Source organism: Lolium rigidum, chromosome 7, assembly GCF_022539505.1.
Source record: "Lolium rigidum isolate FL_2022 chromosome 7, APGP_CSIRO_Lrig_0.1, whole genome shotgun sequence".
In the NCBI taxonomy this organism is placed as follows: domain Eukaryota; kingdom Viridiplantae; phylum Streptophyta; class Magnoliopsida; order Poales; family Poaceae; genus Lolium; species Lolium rigidum.
Genome location: NC_061514.1, coordinates 39,342,337 through 39,357,264, shown reverse-complemented (window position 1 = coordinate 39,357,264; position 14,928 = coordinate 39,342,337). Strand labels below are relative to the sequence as shown.

Here is a 14,928-nt window from a genome sequence, read left to right as displayed (position 1 = left end):
TTTTATTAGAAAAATAAGCTTCAGTTTGTTTGCCTTGGGGCTTTTGAATATTTGCAGGAGAGACTCGTTGTTTTCCTCAAAATAAAGCTCTACTCTGCATCGCATCGCAAGAGACGACCAGTGAGCAGTGATCGTTTGTTCTTAGCGCCTGAAAGAGATCTGTCTACATATGAACTAAATATATAGCGAGTGAGCTGACACCAAACTTAAAAGGTTTATGGTCCAGGTCTCTTCCTAGCTTCCTCCTATGCTGCGCCCTACCTAGCCATGATGGGCGCGCGGATGCGGTTTCCATTGGCTCATGGCAGCTTAACATGGCATGTAGTAGGATTATTAGCAAACACTGGCCGGCCCGGGGCAATACGTGCTGCAACAGTAACAATATGGCACAAGTGCAGTGCAGGACCAGGTTATCCCCGGCACCAACAGTGCCGCTAGCTGCGACTGTCTCGGCTAGCTTAGAATCTCTATGAACGCTGCGAGTCGTGTTATGAGGTTGCCACACTGGCCGGCCGGCGGCTAGATTACCCAGCCTAACATGCGTTGCTGTGTGCCCGTGGCGCAATCCTCCAGGGAATAGAGTTGCATAATGGAACTACACATCTGCTCAACAGACACACATCTAGTAGCCTACTAGTAGATAGTACTTCTACCATGCGAGCTACTTGAGCACCTACACGCTGAATATCATCCAGCTGAACATGTTAATCTGGAACATGGTACGGACTACGGAGTAGAACCATTTTACTAGGCACTAGGTAGTGAGAACATTTTTGTCATGCTCTGGAACGACAGAATTGACAAGCTTCTTTCTAAACCTGAATGCATGAGCATGGCGACGAAACGAACAATCAGACAGTACAGAGTACAGACTGGCCATCTTCAAGGGCCGGTGCAGATAACCACACGAGAGATTCTCCTCTGCCCAGGATATCGTATTCATCCGTAGATTTTTACAAGCGCTCGGCTGGCCAACGAAGCACGCAGCGAATCGTGGGCGTGATAAAAATCAAGTTGGGTGCACATAACCTGCAGGTACGCGCGGCTGCCCTGCAGATCGCACAACGACAGAACACTCCTACTTGACCATGCAATGTACTGTAGGAATTATATTAGCTTATTAAGTTATCCTGTCGGCGATCGGACATACATGAAAGATTCGGCTAAGGCATTCAGAGTTGATTAATCGGATGGTATATATATTCTTCAGCTAGTATTTCTACTGCACTACGTACTAGTAGTACTAGACTACTAGACATACACTCCAGCACATACACGCTGAATATCTTCCAGCTGACCATGTTAATTTGGAACCATGGTAGACCCATATTACTAGTCATTAGCTAGTAGTCAGAACATTTTTGTCATGTTCTGTAGTAACAGAGTATACAAGCCTCCTCGATCTGAAGCCTACATGCATGGACAGACTAAGGCATAGCCTAGTGGTGGGGAGGGGCTGATGCCTTCCCACCCACCCGAGTTCAAGTCCTCATGCTTGCAATTTCGGTGATGTTGTACCCCTGCTATTAAAAATACCACGTGGCCCCTCCCACGTTGGAAAAAAAAAGAAAGCCTACTTGCATGGCATGGGGACGAAACGAACAATTAGGCAGTACAGACTAGCCATTTTGCACAATGAGTGCTAGTTTTATTTATTTATGTTAGGCAGATATAGCCAAGATTATACCGTGTTACTTTGGTACTGGCTAACATGGTAGAATCGTTTCTAGCAAGAAAGTAGACCATGTTATTGAATTTACAAGCTTCCTCTGAACCTGCATGCCTGGCGACGAAATCAACAATCAAACACTACAGACTGGCCATTCCAGGTTACCGCACGAAAGTCTCCAATGGCAGCGTCTTCAGTTTATTCATCCAATGAAGATACGATGCTAGATTTTTGCAAATGTTTATACCGGCCAAGCACAACGAACCATGCATGGTCGTAGACTCGTAGGTGTGAAAAATCGACAATCAAGCTGGGTGCAGATAACCTGTGCGCGGCTGCATTTTTGCTTGGACTGCAGATGGCAGAACAACAAAACGCTCCTATACTTGACCATGCCATGTAGTACTATTATCTACTCCGTATACTCTACCTCCGTTCCATATTTTAGTTTGCTAAAACGGAGTGATACCGTATTATATCAGCTCAAGTGATCCTGTCGGTAATCAAACATGCACGAAAGATTCGTCAGCTAAGCAATTTAGAGTTGATTAATCAGATGGTATATACATCGCTCCTGACCATTAGGACCAATTGTAACACATGGGTGAAACTGAATAGATATCATAACAAAGTATGCCGTTCGGTTGCCTTGGGTGGCCATTCCGAAGTCCCCTTTTCTACCGTTGATGCGCTGCCGCCTCCAAGCTCCTTCTTTGGGCTCCGACGAGACGATGATAATGAAGCGTTGACTCCGTGGTTTCTGTTGTCCGCTACCAAGGCATTGTTTTCCGATTCGTGACATCGCTGATATGCGCCATGATGAGGAGGCGCCGACGGAGCCCTGTGGTGGCCTCTCTTCTGCTGAAGCTATTGGAGACGACGAAGATTGGGTATAAGTGGGTCGGGGCGGCCGCCCCGGGCGCGAGCCAATGTCTTTGCTTTGAAAGGAAAACCTCAAGCGTAGTTTCTCCTTCAAGTGTTGGGCTCGGGGCATATGCTTTTGATGCTTCGACAGGCACATGCCGTGAGTCATTCAGATGCATCCGATGTTGCCGTCCTTGTCATTGGGAACGATACTTCCGTGCATGCTTTCCCGCCGCCTGTTCCGGACACTCGTGCTCCTTGCTAGAGGATCCAACCTCCGTCCCCTCAACCTCGTCGTCCCTTGGCATCCCAGAGTTCGTCTGAGATCGTGTGCTACTCGTCGTCGCCTGCAACATTGCCGCCAAGGCACTCTCCAAGGTGTTGCGAGGAGTTCAATGTCAAAACTAGTTTTGACTCTTGCCTTTAGTGTCAATTTTCCTTGTTGCCCATGGAGCTTGCCCAGTTGGTTTCTAACCGCCTTGAGGAGGTGTCTTGCCCCCTTCGTGAAGTGGTGGCAAGTCACAAGTTGTTGTTGTCACGCACTGGTTTCTCTTTCAAGCCGATCGAGGCATGTTCTTGTGGTGGGCAGGAGCTCTCCACCGTGCATGCTCCATTTCCTCTTGGCTCTGCTGAGCCGAAGTCATCGGGAAGCAAGGTGGCATTACCATTAGGCTGGCCCGAGTTGAGGAAGAACATCTATGTAGTTGTTTCTCTCCTCGTGGTAGTCCCTACCAGTCGCCGAAGCCTGTTGTGTCGGCACTCGCTGAGAGCGAGCGCATTGATGGGATCTTCACTCCGGTACTGCAGATCACACTAGAGATAAATGAGTTGTGTGGGGATTCATCTGCGGTGCTCGAGCTCCTAGAGTTATGTGATGGTGTGATTATGTCTCCTTCCGTTGAAGAATTGAGGTCCGGCTTGCACGAGGTCTCGGTTGTGACTTCTCCGCTGAGTCAGACATTTGGATTTGAGAAGAGTGGTGATGTTGACGCTCCAGTCTCCCCATATTACCTGAGTCCGGCAGGCATGTGGTTCCTATTGCTGATGGGGTTGCTAAGTCAGAACTACTGGCAATGGTACACAAAGTTCTCGTCACCAGAGATGTTTCCGATTTTCTTGTCACCTTGACTGCTGCCCACCATGGATCCGCAGTTAATTGATGGGCGTCCCTCAATGCATGTCTTTTCTCGGTGCGGTGTTGGAGTGTTCGTTTGTGTCGCCTTGTGGTCCTTTGTGTTAGCTAGAGTGAGCACAACCATACTGCATGTTAGGCTTAGCTATGTGTGTGGGTTGCTTTGTTTGTGTGAGCTTGGCGGTAATGTTGTAGATTTTTGGTAAAAACTAGACACTCTCTTCTTAATTTATGAATGATGCGAAACTTTTTCCTCCTTTTTTAAAATCATAACAAAGTAGAGCAACTACAAAATGTTTCATGATACTGCAATGGTAGCCCTGAAATGTACTAAATCGAGCAAGACAAAGTTTTCGCTCGATTTGAGTAGTATTCATCCCCGCAGGAAAAAGATGAGTATTCCAAGTTTAGAATAAATCCGGAGAGAAAAAGTATATAAGGGAGCGACTTTTTTGTTGTTGTTGTTGAGAAGTCATAAGCGGAAAACCTATTCCCCGCCCATTAGCGGGGCGGATCAGCGTGTGTTCGCTTTTTGGGCCGGCCCATTAACGCGCAGTAGTTTGGATTTTTCCGGTTTTGCAAAGTTTCAGGTTTTTTCTCGGCTCCAGCGGTTTCTCTGGTTTTTCTTTTTTTGGATTTTTTTCCTGTTTCTTTCTTTCAGTTTTAATGTAAATTTGAAATTCGAGCAAATTTTATATTCGAGCAAATTTTCAAATTGAAGCAAATTTTGCTTAGATTCGAAAAACTGTTCGAATTCAAATTTTTGTTCACAAAATCTCAATCAGAAAAAGAAAAAAAAAAGGAAAAAGAGAAAAAGGAAAACCGAAGAAAAATCGGAAAGAACCACGAACCAGAAAAAACGAAAGAACCGACCGAAATCAGAAAAACCAAAACAACCAACTATTTTTTTTTTGAAACATCATATATTATAATAAGCTAGCAAGCCGCCTCATTAAAAACCTTCCAGTCCCCTTCGGTACCCTGGTAAGGAAAAGAGTGCGTCTGAAACTTGCTGCCACAAAGATTACACAATAGTTACATCATTTAGGAGGGTCAGATCTTTTACAAGCTGAGGCCTAAGATAGTTCGGAGGTTCGTCTATCCAATGTCCTGAGGCAGAAGCATTGGTACGCCTAGCTAATTCATCCGCTGCTCCATTAGCTTCTCTTGGACAGTGGTGAAAGGTAACTATTACACACTCACTAGCTAACCTTGCACACTCTAGCAGAATTATCGCAGCTGGGCCTAGAAACGGTTCAGCGCTGTTCATAGCTTCAATTATCATCAGACTGTCCGAGTTCACCATAATACGGTTACATCCCAAGTTTAATGCAAGCTCCAAGCCGTGCTTCAGCGCTATCGCTTCTGCTGAGAGAACATCCTCAGTATATGCAATGAACTGGTTACTTGCTACAATGAAGAAGCCCTTGGAGTCTCTAAGGATAGCTCCAGTAGCTCCAGTTTTGCTATTCTCGTCGTAGCTTGCATCAACATTAAGTTTAACCAGCCCCTTAGGAGGTTTTTCCCATCCATTGTTTCAGATTCTGCCATCTCCCTTCGATCTTGCGGCTGCTAGATAATTCGCTGATAACACTGTGATTGACATTGCCGATCTTAGGGGTGGTGGCACTTTTTCTCCTTTAACGACTTGTCTTCTCTCCCACCAAATGTACCACGCGCCCACCGCAACCAGTGTTTGCAGGTCCGGCTGTCCCATGATAGGTGGTGATCGTCGACCTGAGCCTATGAGATACTCCAGAGCAACAGACCCCGCCCGATCATAAGCCAAGGCCTCTTCGATGGGTTGGTCTAGCCAAGGGCTTTCCAGACATGTATCGCTCTATCACAGGTAAATAAAGCATGCCGAATATCCTCAGCTCCATTCAAACACACTGGGCATTACGCTGCTACCTTCATATGTCGATCAGCCAAGATTGGCCAACACGGGAGAGTTCCATGTAGCGCCTTCCAGTTGAAAATTTTAATCTTCGCCGGTATCTTGAGTCTCCACAGATCCTTCCAAATTGGGTTTACTTCCGCTGATCACATTCCACACGTACGTCTCAATTTCCGTCCATGTTGGTGTTCCCATTCCACATGATAAGCAGATTTAACTGAGAAGATACCGATTTTCGAATAATGCCACGCTATGAAATCCTCCACCGCATCGGTAAGGGGTATTCTTAGGATCCTATTTGCATCAATAGTCCAGAAATTATCTCGCACCAATTCTTCATCCCACTGAGAGGATATAGGATCAATGAGTTCATTCACATGCGATAAGAGGCAATTGCCTTTGGGAGTTAAGACCTTTCTGTTTAAACTACCCGGTATCCAAGCATCTTCCCATATGTTAACCTTCTGTCCATCTCCAATTCTCCAAATCGATCCCTTCTTCAAGCATTGAACTCCCGCCATAATGCTCTTCCAAGTAAAAGACGCCCCTTTTTTCAGATTCACAGAGAGCAGATCCTCATTGGGGCAGTACTTGGCTTTCAGGATAGTTGCACACAGGGAGTCCGGGTGTGTAATCAACCTCCACGCTTGCTTTGCTAGCATTGCCAGATTAAAACAATGAATATCTCGAAAACCCATACCACCTTTTTCTTTCGGAACACACATCTTCCACCAGGCAAACCAGTGCATCCGTTTTTGGTTTTCCTCGTCACCCCACCAGTAGTGAGACATCGCATCTATTATTCCCTTACAGATTGATTTAGGGATTTTGAAGACCGACATCGCATATGATGGTATGGCTTGTGCCACCGCCTTAAGAAGCACCTCTTTACCTCCTAGAGACAAAATTTTCTCCTTCCATCCTTCAATACGTTGGCATAAACGATCAACCAAATATTGAAAGCAATCGCTCCTATCAGCTCCAACATGAGTAGGCAATCCAAGATATTTATCAGTTAAAGATTCAGTAAGAATATTCAGAATTGTGCATACCCTGGCTCGCATGTCCACTGTGGTGTTCGGACTGAAGAAGATACAGGATTTAGCATCACTCACCAATTGGCCCGAAGCACTACAGTATTGATTCAAAATCCTTTTCAGACAATTTGCATTCTCTTCATTTGCATGCAATAGCATGAGTGAGTCATCCGCAAATAGCAGGTTAGTGACCGCCAGAGCTCCTCTACAGACTCGAACACCCTGCAGCTCACCTTCTTGCTCAGCTTGATTAATCAGACTTGTGAGACCCTCGGCACACAGGAGAAACAAATAAGGCGATAATGGATCGCCCTGTCGGAGTCCCCTCGTTGGTTTGATGATTTCTGTTTCCTGGGAATTGAAACGTACACGGTATTGTACTGTAGAAACGCAAGACATGATCATCTTCACCCATCTCTGTTGAAAGCCCATCTGCAATAGAATTTTTTCCAGGAAAGACCATTCAATACGATCATAAGCCTTATGCATGTCAAGTTTTACTGCACAAAAACCTTGCTTTCCTTCCCTCCTTTTCTTAATAGCATGGAAGCATTCATAGGCCACAAGCACATTATCGGTGATGAGGCGTCCGGGAACAAATGCACTCTGTGTGGGGCTGATAATATCCGGTAGAATAAGTTTCAGCCGTGCTGCCAGCATTTTGGAAATAATTTTGTATACGACATTGCAAAGACTGATTGGTCTAAATTGTGCCACACTCTCAGGGTTCTGTACCTTTGGAATCATGACTATAACTGTGTTATTCCATCCCTCAGGTATGACCCCTGTATTCACTGCATTGAGGACTTCTTGTACCAGCTCATCCTCCATCATTGTCCAGAATCTTTTAAAGAAGATCGCGTGTAGCCCATCTGGCCCCGGGGCCTTCAAATCTCCAATGCTGAAGAGAGCTTTACGTACATCATCCGCGGTAAAAGGATCGAGTAGGTCCCTATTCATCTCCGCTGTGACTCTCCGATGCACTTTGTTAATAACCTCCGGGTCTGGTTCCAAAACCTCATACTGAAACAAAGTAGCAAAATAATTAGTAACTAGGTTATTAAGATCAGTTACATCTTCTTTCCATATCCCACTATCATCCTTTAACTTTTTAATATGATTCCTTTTCTTCCTCTGCGTGGCTGAATGGTGAAAAAAAGACGTATTTCGATCACCATGCATATCGCTCTTCCCCTCTGTAGCCATGCAATCTCCTCTTGATCAAGTAGATTTTCGATCACCACTTGCAATTCCTTCTGGCGCACAATTGATTCAATTGATATAGGCCCCTTCCGTAATTCTTCTAACTCCTTTTGGAATTTCCGAATCCTATTTTTGGGCCCCTTCAGAATATTTTTATCCCAAGTATGTAGGTCCTTATGGACTTCAGCCGTGCATTCCATGACCCCATACAGAGCCCTTGCTTTGGCTTTCAGCCAAGACGTTTTCACTATCTCCTCAACTGTTTCTTCTTTCAACCATCTCGCTTCGAATTGCCGTGCGGATCTTCTAGACGTGCACATGCCCACATGATACTCAGTGTCGATCACTATTGGTCTGTGATCGGAGCGGGAGTGTTCCTCGTTAATTACTGCAGCAAACGGGAACATCGCAGACCATCTCTCGTTTCCCACAGCTCGATTCAAAACAACCAACTAAATGGGCCTTGGAATACTCATCTTTTTTCTGCGTGCGTTAATACGACGCACGCTAATGGGCAGGGAATAGGGATTCCCAATCATAAGGAGAGATAAAAACGGTCGAGACACGGCCCGTAAAGCGGGACGTGCTATACACCGACCTGGTCGGTCGGTGCAACGCACCGCACACCCCCGCAACTCGGGGCGGTTCAGTGGGCCATGGCCCATCCCAACAGGTAAGCTTTTTTTTTTTCCTTTTTCTTTCCTTTTTTATGTTTTATCTTTTCTGTTTATATTTCCGTTTTTAAAATCTAACAAATTTTTTGGAAACACAAAATTATTTTTTTGAGATAGAATATTCCGTAAAATTTGAACATTTTCAAAACTGAACAAATTTTAAATTTGAACAATTTGAACAGTTTTACATTTGAACATTTTTTAAATTTGAACAAATTTTAAACTTGAACATTTTAAAATTTTAAACAATTTTTGAATTTGAACAAATTTCATATTTGAACGGTTTTCAAATTTGAACGTTTTTCAGATTTGAAAGATTTTCAAATTTGAACATTTTTTAATTTAAACATTTTCTCAATTTGAGCAATTTTTAAAATTAAAATTTTCGAATCTGAAAAAATATAAACAAAACCGAAAAGAGAAAAAAGAAAAAGAAAACAGAAAAAAGACACCAGAAAAGAAAAAAGAAAAAGCAAAAACGAACTGCACAGGCTAAACAGACCCAAATGGTCCTGGCCCATACCCGACCAGGGGTGTGCGGTGGCCGGTAGCCACCGACCTGGTCGGTGTATAGGTTTTGCCCGTAAAGCCCAGGTCCACCAGGTAGTGGAGTTGGAAACGTAAAGCCCACCGAGGATCCAGCCCAATAAATACCCGCCTGGCGACGACCTCCACAGATTCAGAAGCCGAGCGAGACCCAAACCAAACCCCTCCTGTTCCTCTTCCTCCTCCGCTGCTAGGGTTTTGCCTGCCTGCCTGCCGTCGTCAGCGACGCCCGCACCCCCGCCGCGATGGAGCCCTCGTCCTCGTCCTCCTCGTCGGCGGCGCTGGCGCGGCAGACGTGGGAGCTGGAGAACAACATCCCGGCGGACCCGGACGCGCAGGACGAGATCTACCGCTACGACGAGAAGGCCAACGCGCGGGCCCACCAGGAGAAGCCCTGGGCCACGGACCCGCACCACTTCCGCCGCGCCAGGATCTCGGCCCTCGCGCTCCTCAAGATGGTCGTCCACGCCCGCTCCGGCGGCACCATCGAGATCATGGGCCTCATGCAGGGCAAGTTCGACGGCGACTCCATCATCGTCATGGACGCCTTCGCGCTCCCCGTCGAGGGCACCGAGACCAGGGTCAACGCGCAGGCAGACGCCTACGAGTACATGGTCGAGTACTCCACCATCAACAAGCAGGTATTATGGCTCTCCCTCGCTTCGCTCCGCCACCACTGTTTATTTATTTATTTTGGGGCTCTCGATCTGGTCAGATTGCAATGTTGCTGCCCAATAGACTGACTATATATAGTTTACCGCATGAAAATTGTTGTAGCTCCTGCTATTTAGTTGCGATTGTGCTGTAAAGTTTTGGTTGGATTGTTGGCAGTGCTCCCAATTTGATGCGCACCTGCAGTTAAAAGTGGCCAAAAGTAACCCCTTTTGATTGTGTTATCTTCATAGTTATTAAACTTGTATGTGTTTCTGTTATAGCTTGTGCTATTTAGTTGCAATTGTGTTGTTTCGTGTGTGAAGTTTTGGGGTCGATTATTGGCAGTGCAGCTAATTTGTCCAGTCTATGTAAAATTTGATAACTTGACTTAGTTTGTGGCTCTCAAGTGTCAGTATAACATACTGAGAACTGATATTGTCTCTCAGATGTGTAGTGATCCTTAAGAGGCTGTCAACTTAAAGGGTAATAATCTGATACAGATTTAGTTGAAAACATGGCTACTTTTTTCTAATTATTGTACTAGTGTTTTTTAATAGATAGTTACTTACTGGCGCCATTGCTTTTGGTGTGGAATTTAACTGTGTTCAATGGTTCCCTGTTGCCTCTCACCATCGAATTTATCTATAGCATCCTCTGTAGTCAATCTCTGGTTTATGCACTTACTGTTGAGAGCTTGTATACGATACACATACATGATTGTGCATTTGTTCTTGTTGAATCTGTTTCGGGAAATATGCATTTACATAGATGTTACATTGATGAATGACCATTTAGTGAATATATACTGCGACTGAGCTATGTTGTGATGAAATATTCACGTGCAGCTGTGTTAATGCTAAATAAACAGTAAATCTTACTTGTGTATATTCTTCATTTGGTTAGGCTGGAAGGTTGGAGAATGTGGTTGGCTGGTATCACTCGCACCCTGGTTATGGATGTTGGCTGTCAGGCATTGATGTTTCAACTCAGATGCTTAATCAGCAGTACACAGAGCCATTCTTGGCTGTTGTGATTGACCCTACAAGGACTGTTTCTGCTGGTAAAGTGGAAATTGGAGCTTTCAGGACGTACCCAAAAGACTACAAGCCACCGGATGAGGCAGTGTCCGAGTATCAGACGATACCACTCAACAAGATAGAAGATTTTGGTGTTCACTGCAAACAGGTAACTGGACTAATTGTCAATTTTTTATTTTGCAGAGATGTGTAGTTTAGTTCTCTTCTAACTGTATTTTTGTCGTCCATACAGTACTATTCCTTGGATATAACTTATTTCAAGTCATCCCTGGACTCTCACCTCCTTGATCTACTCTGGAACAAGTACTGGGTCAACACATTGTCCTCATCTCCACTTCTGGGCAACAGGGATTATGTTGCTGGACAAATCTTTGATTTAGGTAGGCTTTTCCTTCTATGAAGATGTGTAGGATGTCATGTTTTTGTATCTAGTTTCATCTTACAATATATTGAGAGATAATTTTGTGCAACACAGCTGATAAACTAGAGCAAGCTGAAGGTCAACTGGCACACAGTCGCTTTGGCGTACTTATGCCATCACAACGAAAGAAAGAGGTCAGTCTCTGTATTCATGGCCTCTAAACTTAGTTACTGTTAGTTGACGCCATTGTTAATTTTTTCCCTTGTGAAGATCGGTACCATTCTGATTAAGTATCGCACGTCTTATTTTGCTTGTAATTGATTCAGTTCTCTGCATTTTTTATTTGCCAGAATAGTATATTCTTATTTAGTGATTACTTGTATCATTTTGCTATTCTTTGTCACCATCAATAATAAGTGGATGGTCCTTACCCTTTATGCCTGGAATGTGTATGAATAATTGCCAAACTACCATTCAGAATAAATTCAATCAAGTTAATTACGAGGCACTAGCATTGGGTTTTGTGTGTAAGTTGTGACATGATGCATTAGTAACTTTCTCATGTGTTCTTCATCTGCATGTTATAGTAAACTATAAATCTGGTTTCCGTTATTTGTTTATTTAAAATTCGGAACCAGGAGCACATATAGTATAGTAGACAATGAAGAACAGTTGTGTTGGTGTTCTTGAAAAACGCTCTAGAAGAACTTGTTAGGATAAAGGAGATGTGAACTTCTGATGGTTGTCGATCCCGTAGGAACGGCTGATTGCTTGGTTTGATACTTTGGTTCCATGTTGTCATATAGTTGTGAAACTGTGTTTGGTCCATTACTTGATTTAGAGGGTTCTTAAACTTGAGCGCATAAAATTATGAGCTGTACAGGATCTGGTTGAACTGGAACAGTTGTGTGGATCTAGTTTGCTTTGTTATTATAGTTTGTAAATATGCAGTTGTGAAATAGTAGTATAGTAGACATGAAGCACAGTTGTGTAGGTGTGCTTGAAAAACAGAAGTTATGATTAATTTTGCTGTAGAAGAACTTGTGAGGATAAAATTATGAGCTTTACAAGATCTGAGCTGTACAAGATCTGATTGAACTGCAACAGTTATGTGGGTCTAGTTTGCTTTGTTATTATAGTTTGTAAATATGTAGTTGTGAAACTGTAGTATAGTAGTATAGTAGACATGAAGCACAGTTGTGTAGGTGTGCTTTAAAAAGAAGTTATGATTAATTGTGCTGTAGAAGAACTTGTGAGGATAAAGGAGATGTGAAGTTCTGATGGTTGTCGATCCCCTAGGAAATGCTGATGGGTTTGATACTCTGGCTCCGTGCTGTCATATCTTATAGTTGTGAGATACTTTGGCTCCATGCTGTCATATCTTAATAGTTGTGAAACTGTGTTTGGTCCATTACTTGATTAGAGGGTTCTTGAGCTTGAGTGCATATCTGATTGAACTGGAACAGTTATGTGAATCTAATTTGCTTTGTTATTATAGTTTGTAAATATGTATCTTTAACACCATGATTATTACCCACTTACATTGTTAATTTTATTAATACTCCTAGTTTTGTCCCAATGTTGGACCTTTTAACATAGCTCTGTTTAATTCATGAACATGATAAGTTCTTATGGCTATGCAATCTTGTTATTGGCCAGTTTGTCAGTTTTGTTTTTGTTTTTGTTCAGCGCTCTTTTTTAAAAGCATTTTTCGTTGTTGTGTAAACTGAACGTGCTTTCTTATGTTTCTTTCTTGGATTTAGCAAGAGGAGTCTCCGCTGGCTAAGGTGACCCGGGATAGCTCCAAAATTACTGCTGAACAGGTTCATGGTCTCATGTCACAGGTATATAAGTCTTAATAATCCATGTCTGAAATCCTTGCGTGTTTTGATTCTGCTGGTAAAGTTTTCTAATCCTGCCCCAAATTTGTACATGATGGTTACAGGTGATCAAGGACATCCTCTTCAACTCTGTGCACCCGTCAAGCAAAAACAAGGCAAGCACAAGTGCAGACACAAGTGCTCCAGAGTCACCTGTGCCTGAGCCTATGGTTGAAGCATGAGAGTTCCACTGAAATACTTTACATGTTAGCAAGTCGTTTTATTAGTTGAAATCGTGCCCAGCAAAGTTATCTGATTCAAACTGCTTAGTCTGGGTTCCTTTTGTCGAAACTGAACTGATGTGTAATTATGAGCTGCCTTTAGCATCTTGTGCAGCCACTAAGAGGTTCTGTGACTTACTGGGATCAACTATGTGTCTAGATTTGCAGATGTTGATGGCCTTTTCTACTCGCCCCAGTGCGTTCCAAATTAGTCTTATAATCTAAGACTGCATTAGTGACCTTTTCAATCATGAGCATTTAGCTGTGATGTTTGGAGGCTCTTCTTTTGTTTGACTGAGAACCATTCTGTTTTGTCTCAGTTCTTCGAAATACATCACTATCGATTCTGAGGGCTAAATTGTGGAATTGATTATATACCCACTGGTATCTTACTAGTGTATTTTGCAACTGGTGCGTCGAGGTGGTGGCCTCGAACGGCCTTGCAACTACAGGCGTTCGTGGTCTGCGGATGGTCGTCTAGTGTAGCCTGGGCTACGAGGCGTCTAGTCCGTGCGGCGTTGCGGCTCGAAACCGAGCAGGGGAAAGCCGGAGTGGCGGCTCTGGGCACGGATGTGTTTGTTTTGTGCAATGGTGGCTTTGTGTCGTGTGGGCGACGAGGCTCTGTTGTTTGTGCGGTTTTTCGACCCTTTTTTCCTCAAAATGGGGTCATTCTGTACGGTTTTTGGGCTCGGTTTTCCTCATAAACTGGGTCAACCGGTCGTCTTGACCTTCTCCTCTGTTGTGATGAATATAACAGTTCTCCTGTTGTTATTTAAAAAAAAAAACTGGTGTATGTTAAAGAGAAAATTATTGTTAAACCAAGTACTAACACAACGAACTGGCCTAATTTCATGGTCCTGTTGTTTGATGTTTACCGCTTGAGCCTTTGACTTTCAACCCGGTCAAGTGTGTCTGCTTCTGCAAAGGAATGCTTCTAATTCCACTCTGATGTTGAGAACCTGAGAAACCTTGGCAGTCCATGCACAAAACTCAGCACATGGGGAGGCGGCTATGAAATGAACGTAAATACTTCACTTCAGTCTGAAAATGCCTTGACCAGCGGAACATGACTGTAGTCGCTTCAGCCTGACCATGCTCACCCAAAGACACAGAATCAACGTCTGGATACTAAAAATCGAAATGCAACTGTCAACGATCACACCTGCGGACGTGCGTGCTCCCATATAAGAAGGTCAAAATACGAAAAGTGTATTTGGCACATGAGCATCAGTGCTCCTGATTTCAAAAAATCATACTTTTTAGACTTTAAAAAATATGAAATTAAATACCTACCACATACAAACATTCTGAAGGTACGGTAAAAAATTTGGAGAAAAATATATTATATTTTAAGATATACAAAAAAGACAAATTTCTGACAAATATATACGTCTATACGTAGCCACAAATTTGTTTTTTTCCTGTAGCTCAAAATACAATGTAATTTCTACCGAAACTTTGCATGAATATTCAGAACATGTGTATGTATTCATGGAATAAATGTGATGATTTTTTGAAACGTAGAAATACAGTTTTTAAATATTTTAAAAACTGAGAGCACTGGTGCTCATGTGCACCAAATTTGCTTCCGTCAAAATACCCATGATGAAGACAACCCAACTTGTTACTCGCTGCAGCAGACGCCTCTCTTGTCTAGCTTCGTTTTCATTCTTGGCAAGTTGCCCGTACGCAATCATCTCCATTAATTCGCCGTGGAGAAGCAAACACCAACGCTCGCGGTAGCACGATGACG

General features: G+C 43.5%; 1 protein-coding gene across 1 annotated transcript; it reads left to right on the top strand.

The window, feature by feature from the left end:
* Positions 1 to 9,267: 9,267 nt before the first annotated feature.
* On the top strand, positions 9,268 to 13,161 carry LOC124674685 (COP9 signalosome complex subunit 5). The gene is made up of 6 exons (XM_047210731.1): positions 9,268 to 9,663; positions 10,580 to 10,861; positions 10,946 to 11,093; positions 11,189 to 11,268; positions 12,838 to 12,918; positions 13,020 to 13,161. Exons 1-6 carry the CDS (start codon positions 9,268 to 9,270, stop codon positions 13,134 to 13,136), a joined length of 1,104 nt encoding a protein of 367 aa, XP_047066687.1. The 3' UTR covers positions 13,137 to 13,161.
* The last annotated feature ends 1,767 nt before the right edge of the window (positions 13,162 to 14,928 follow it).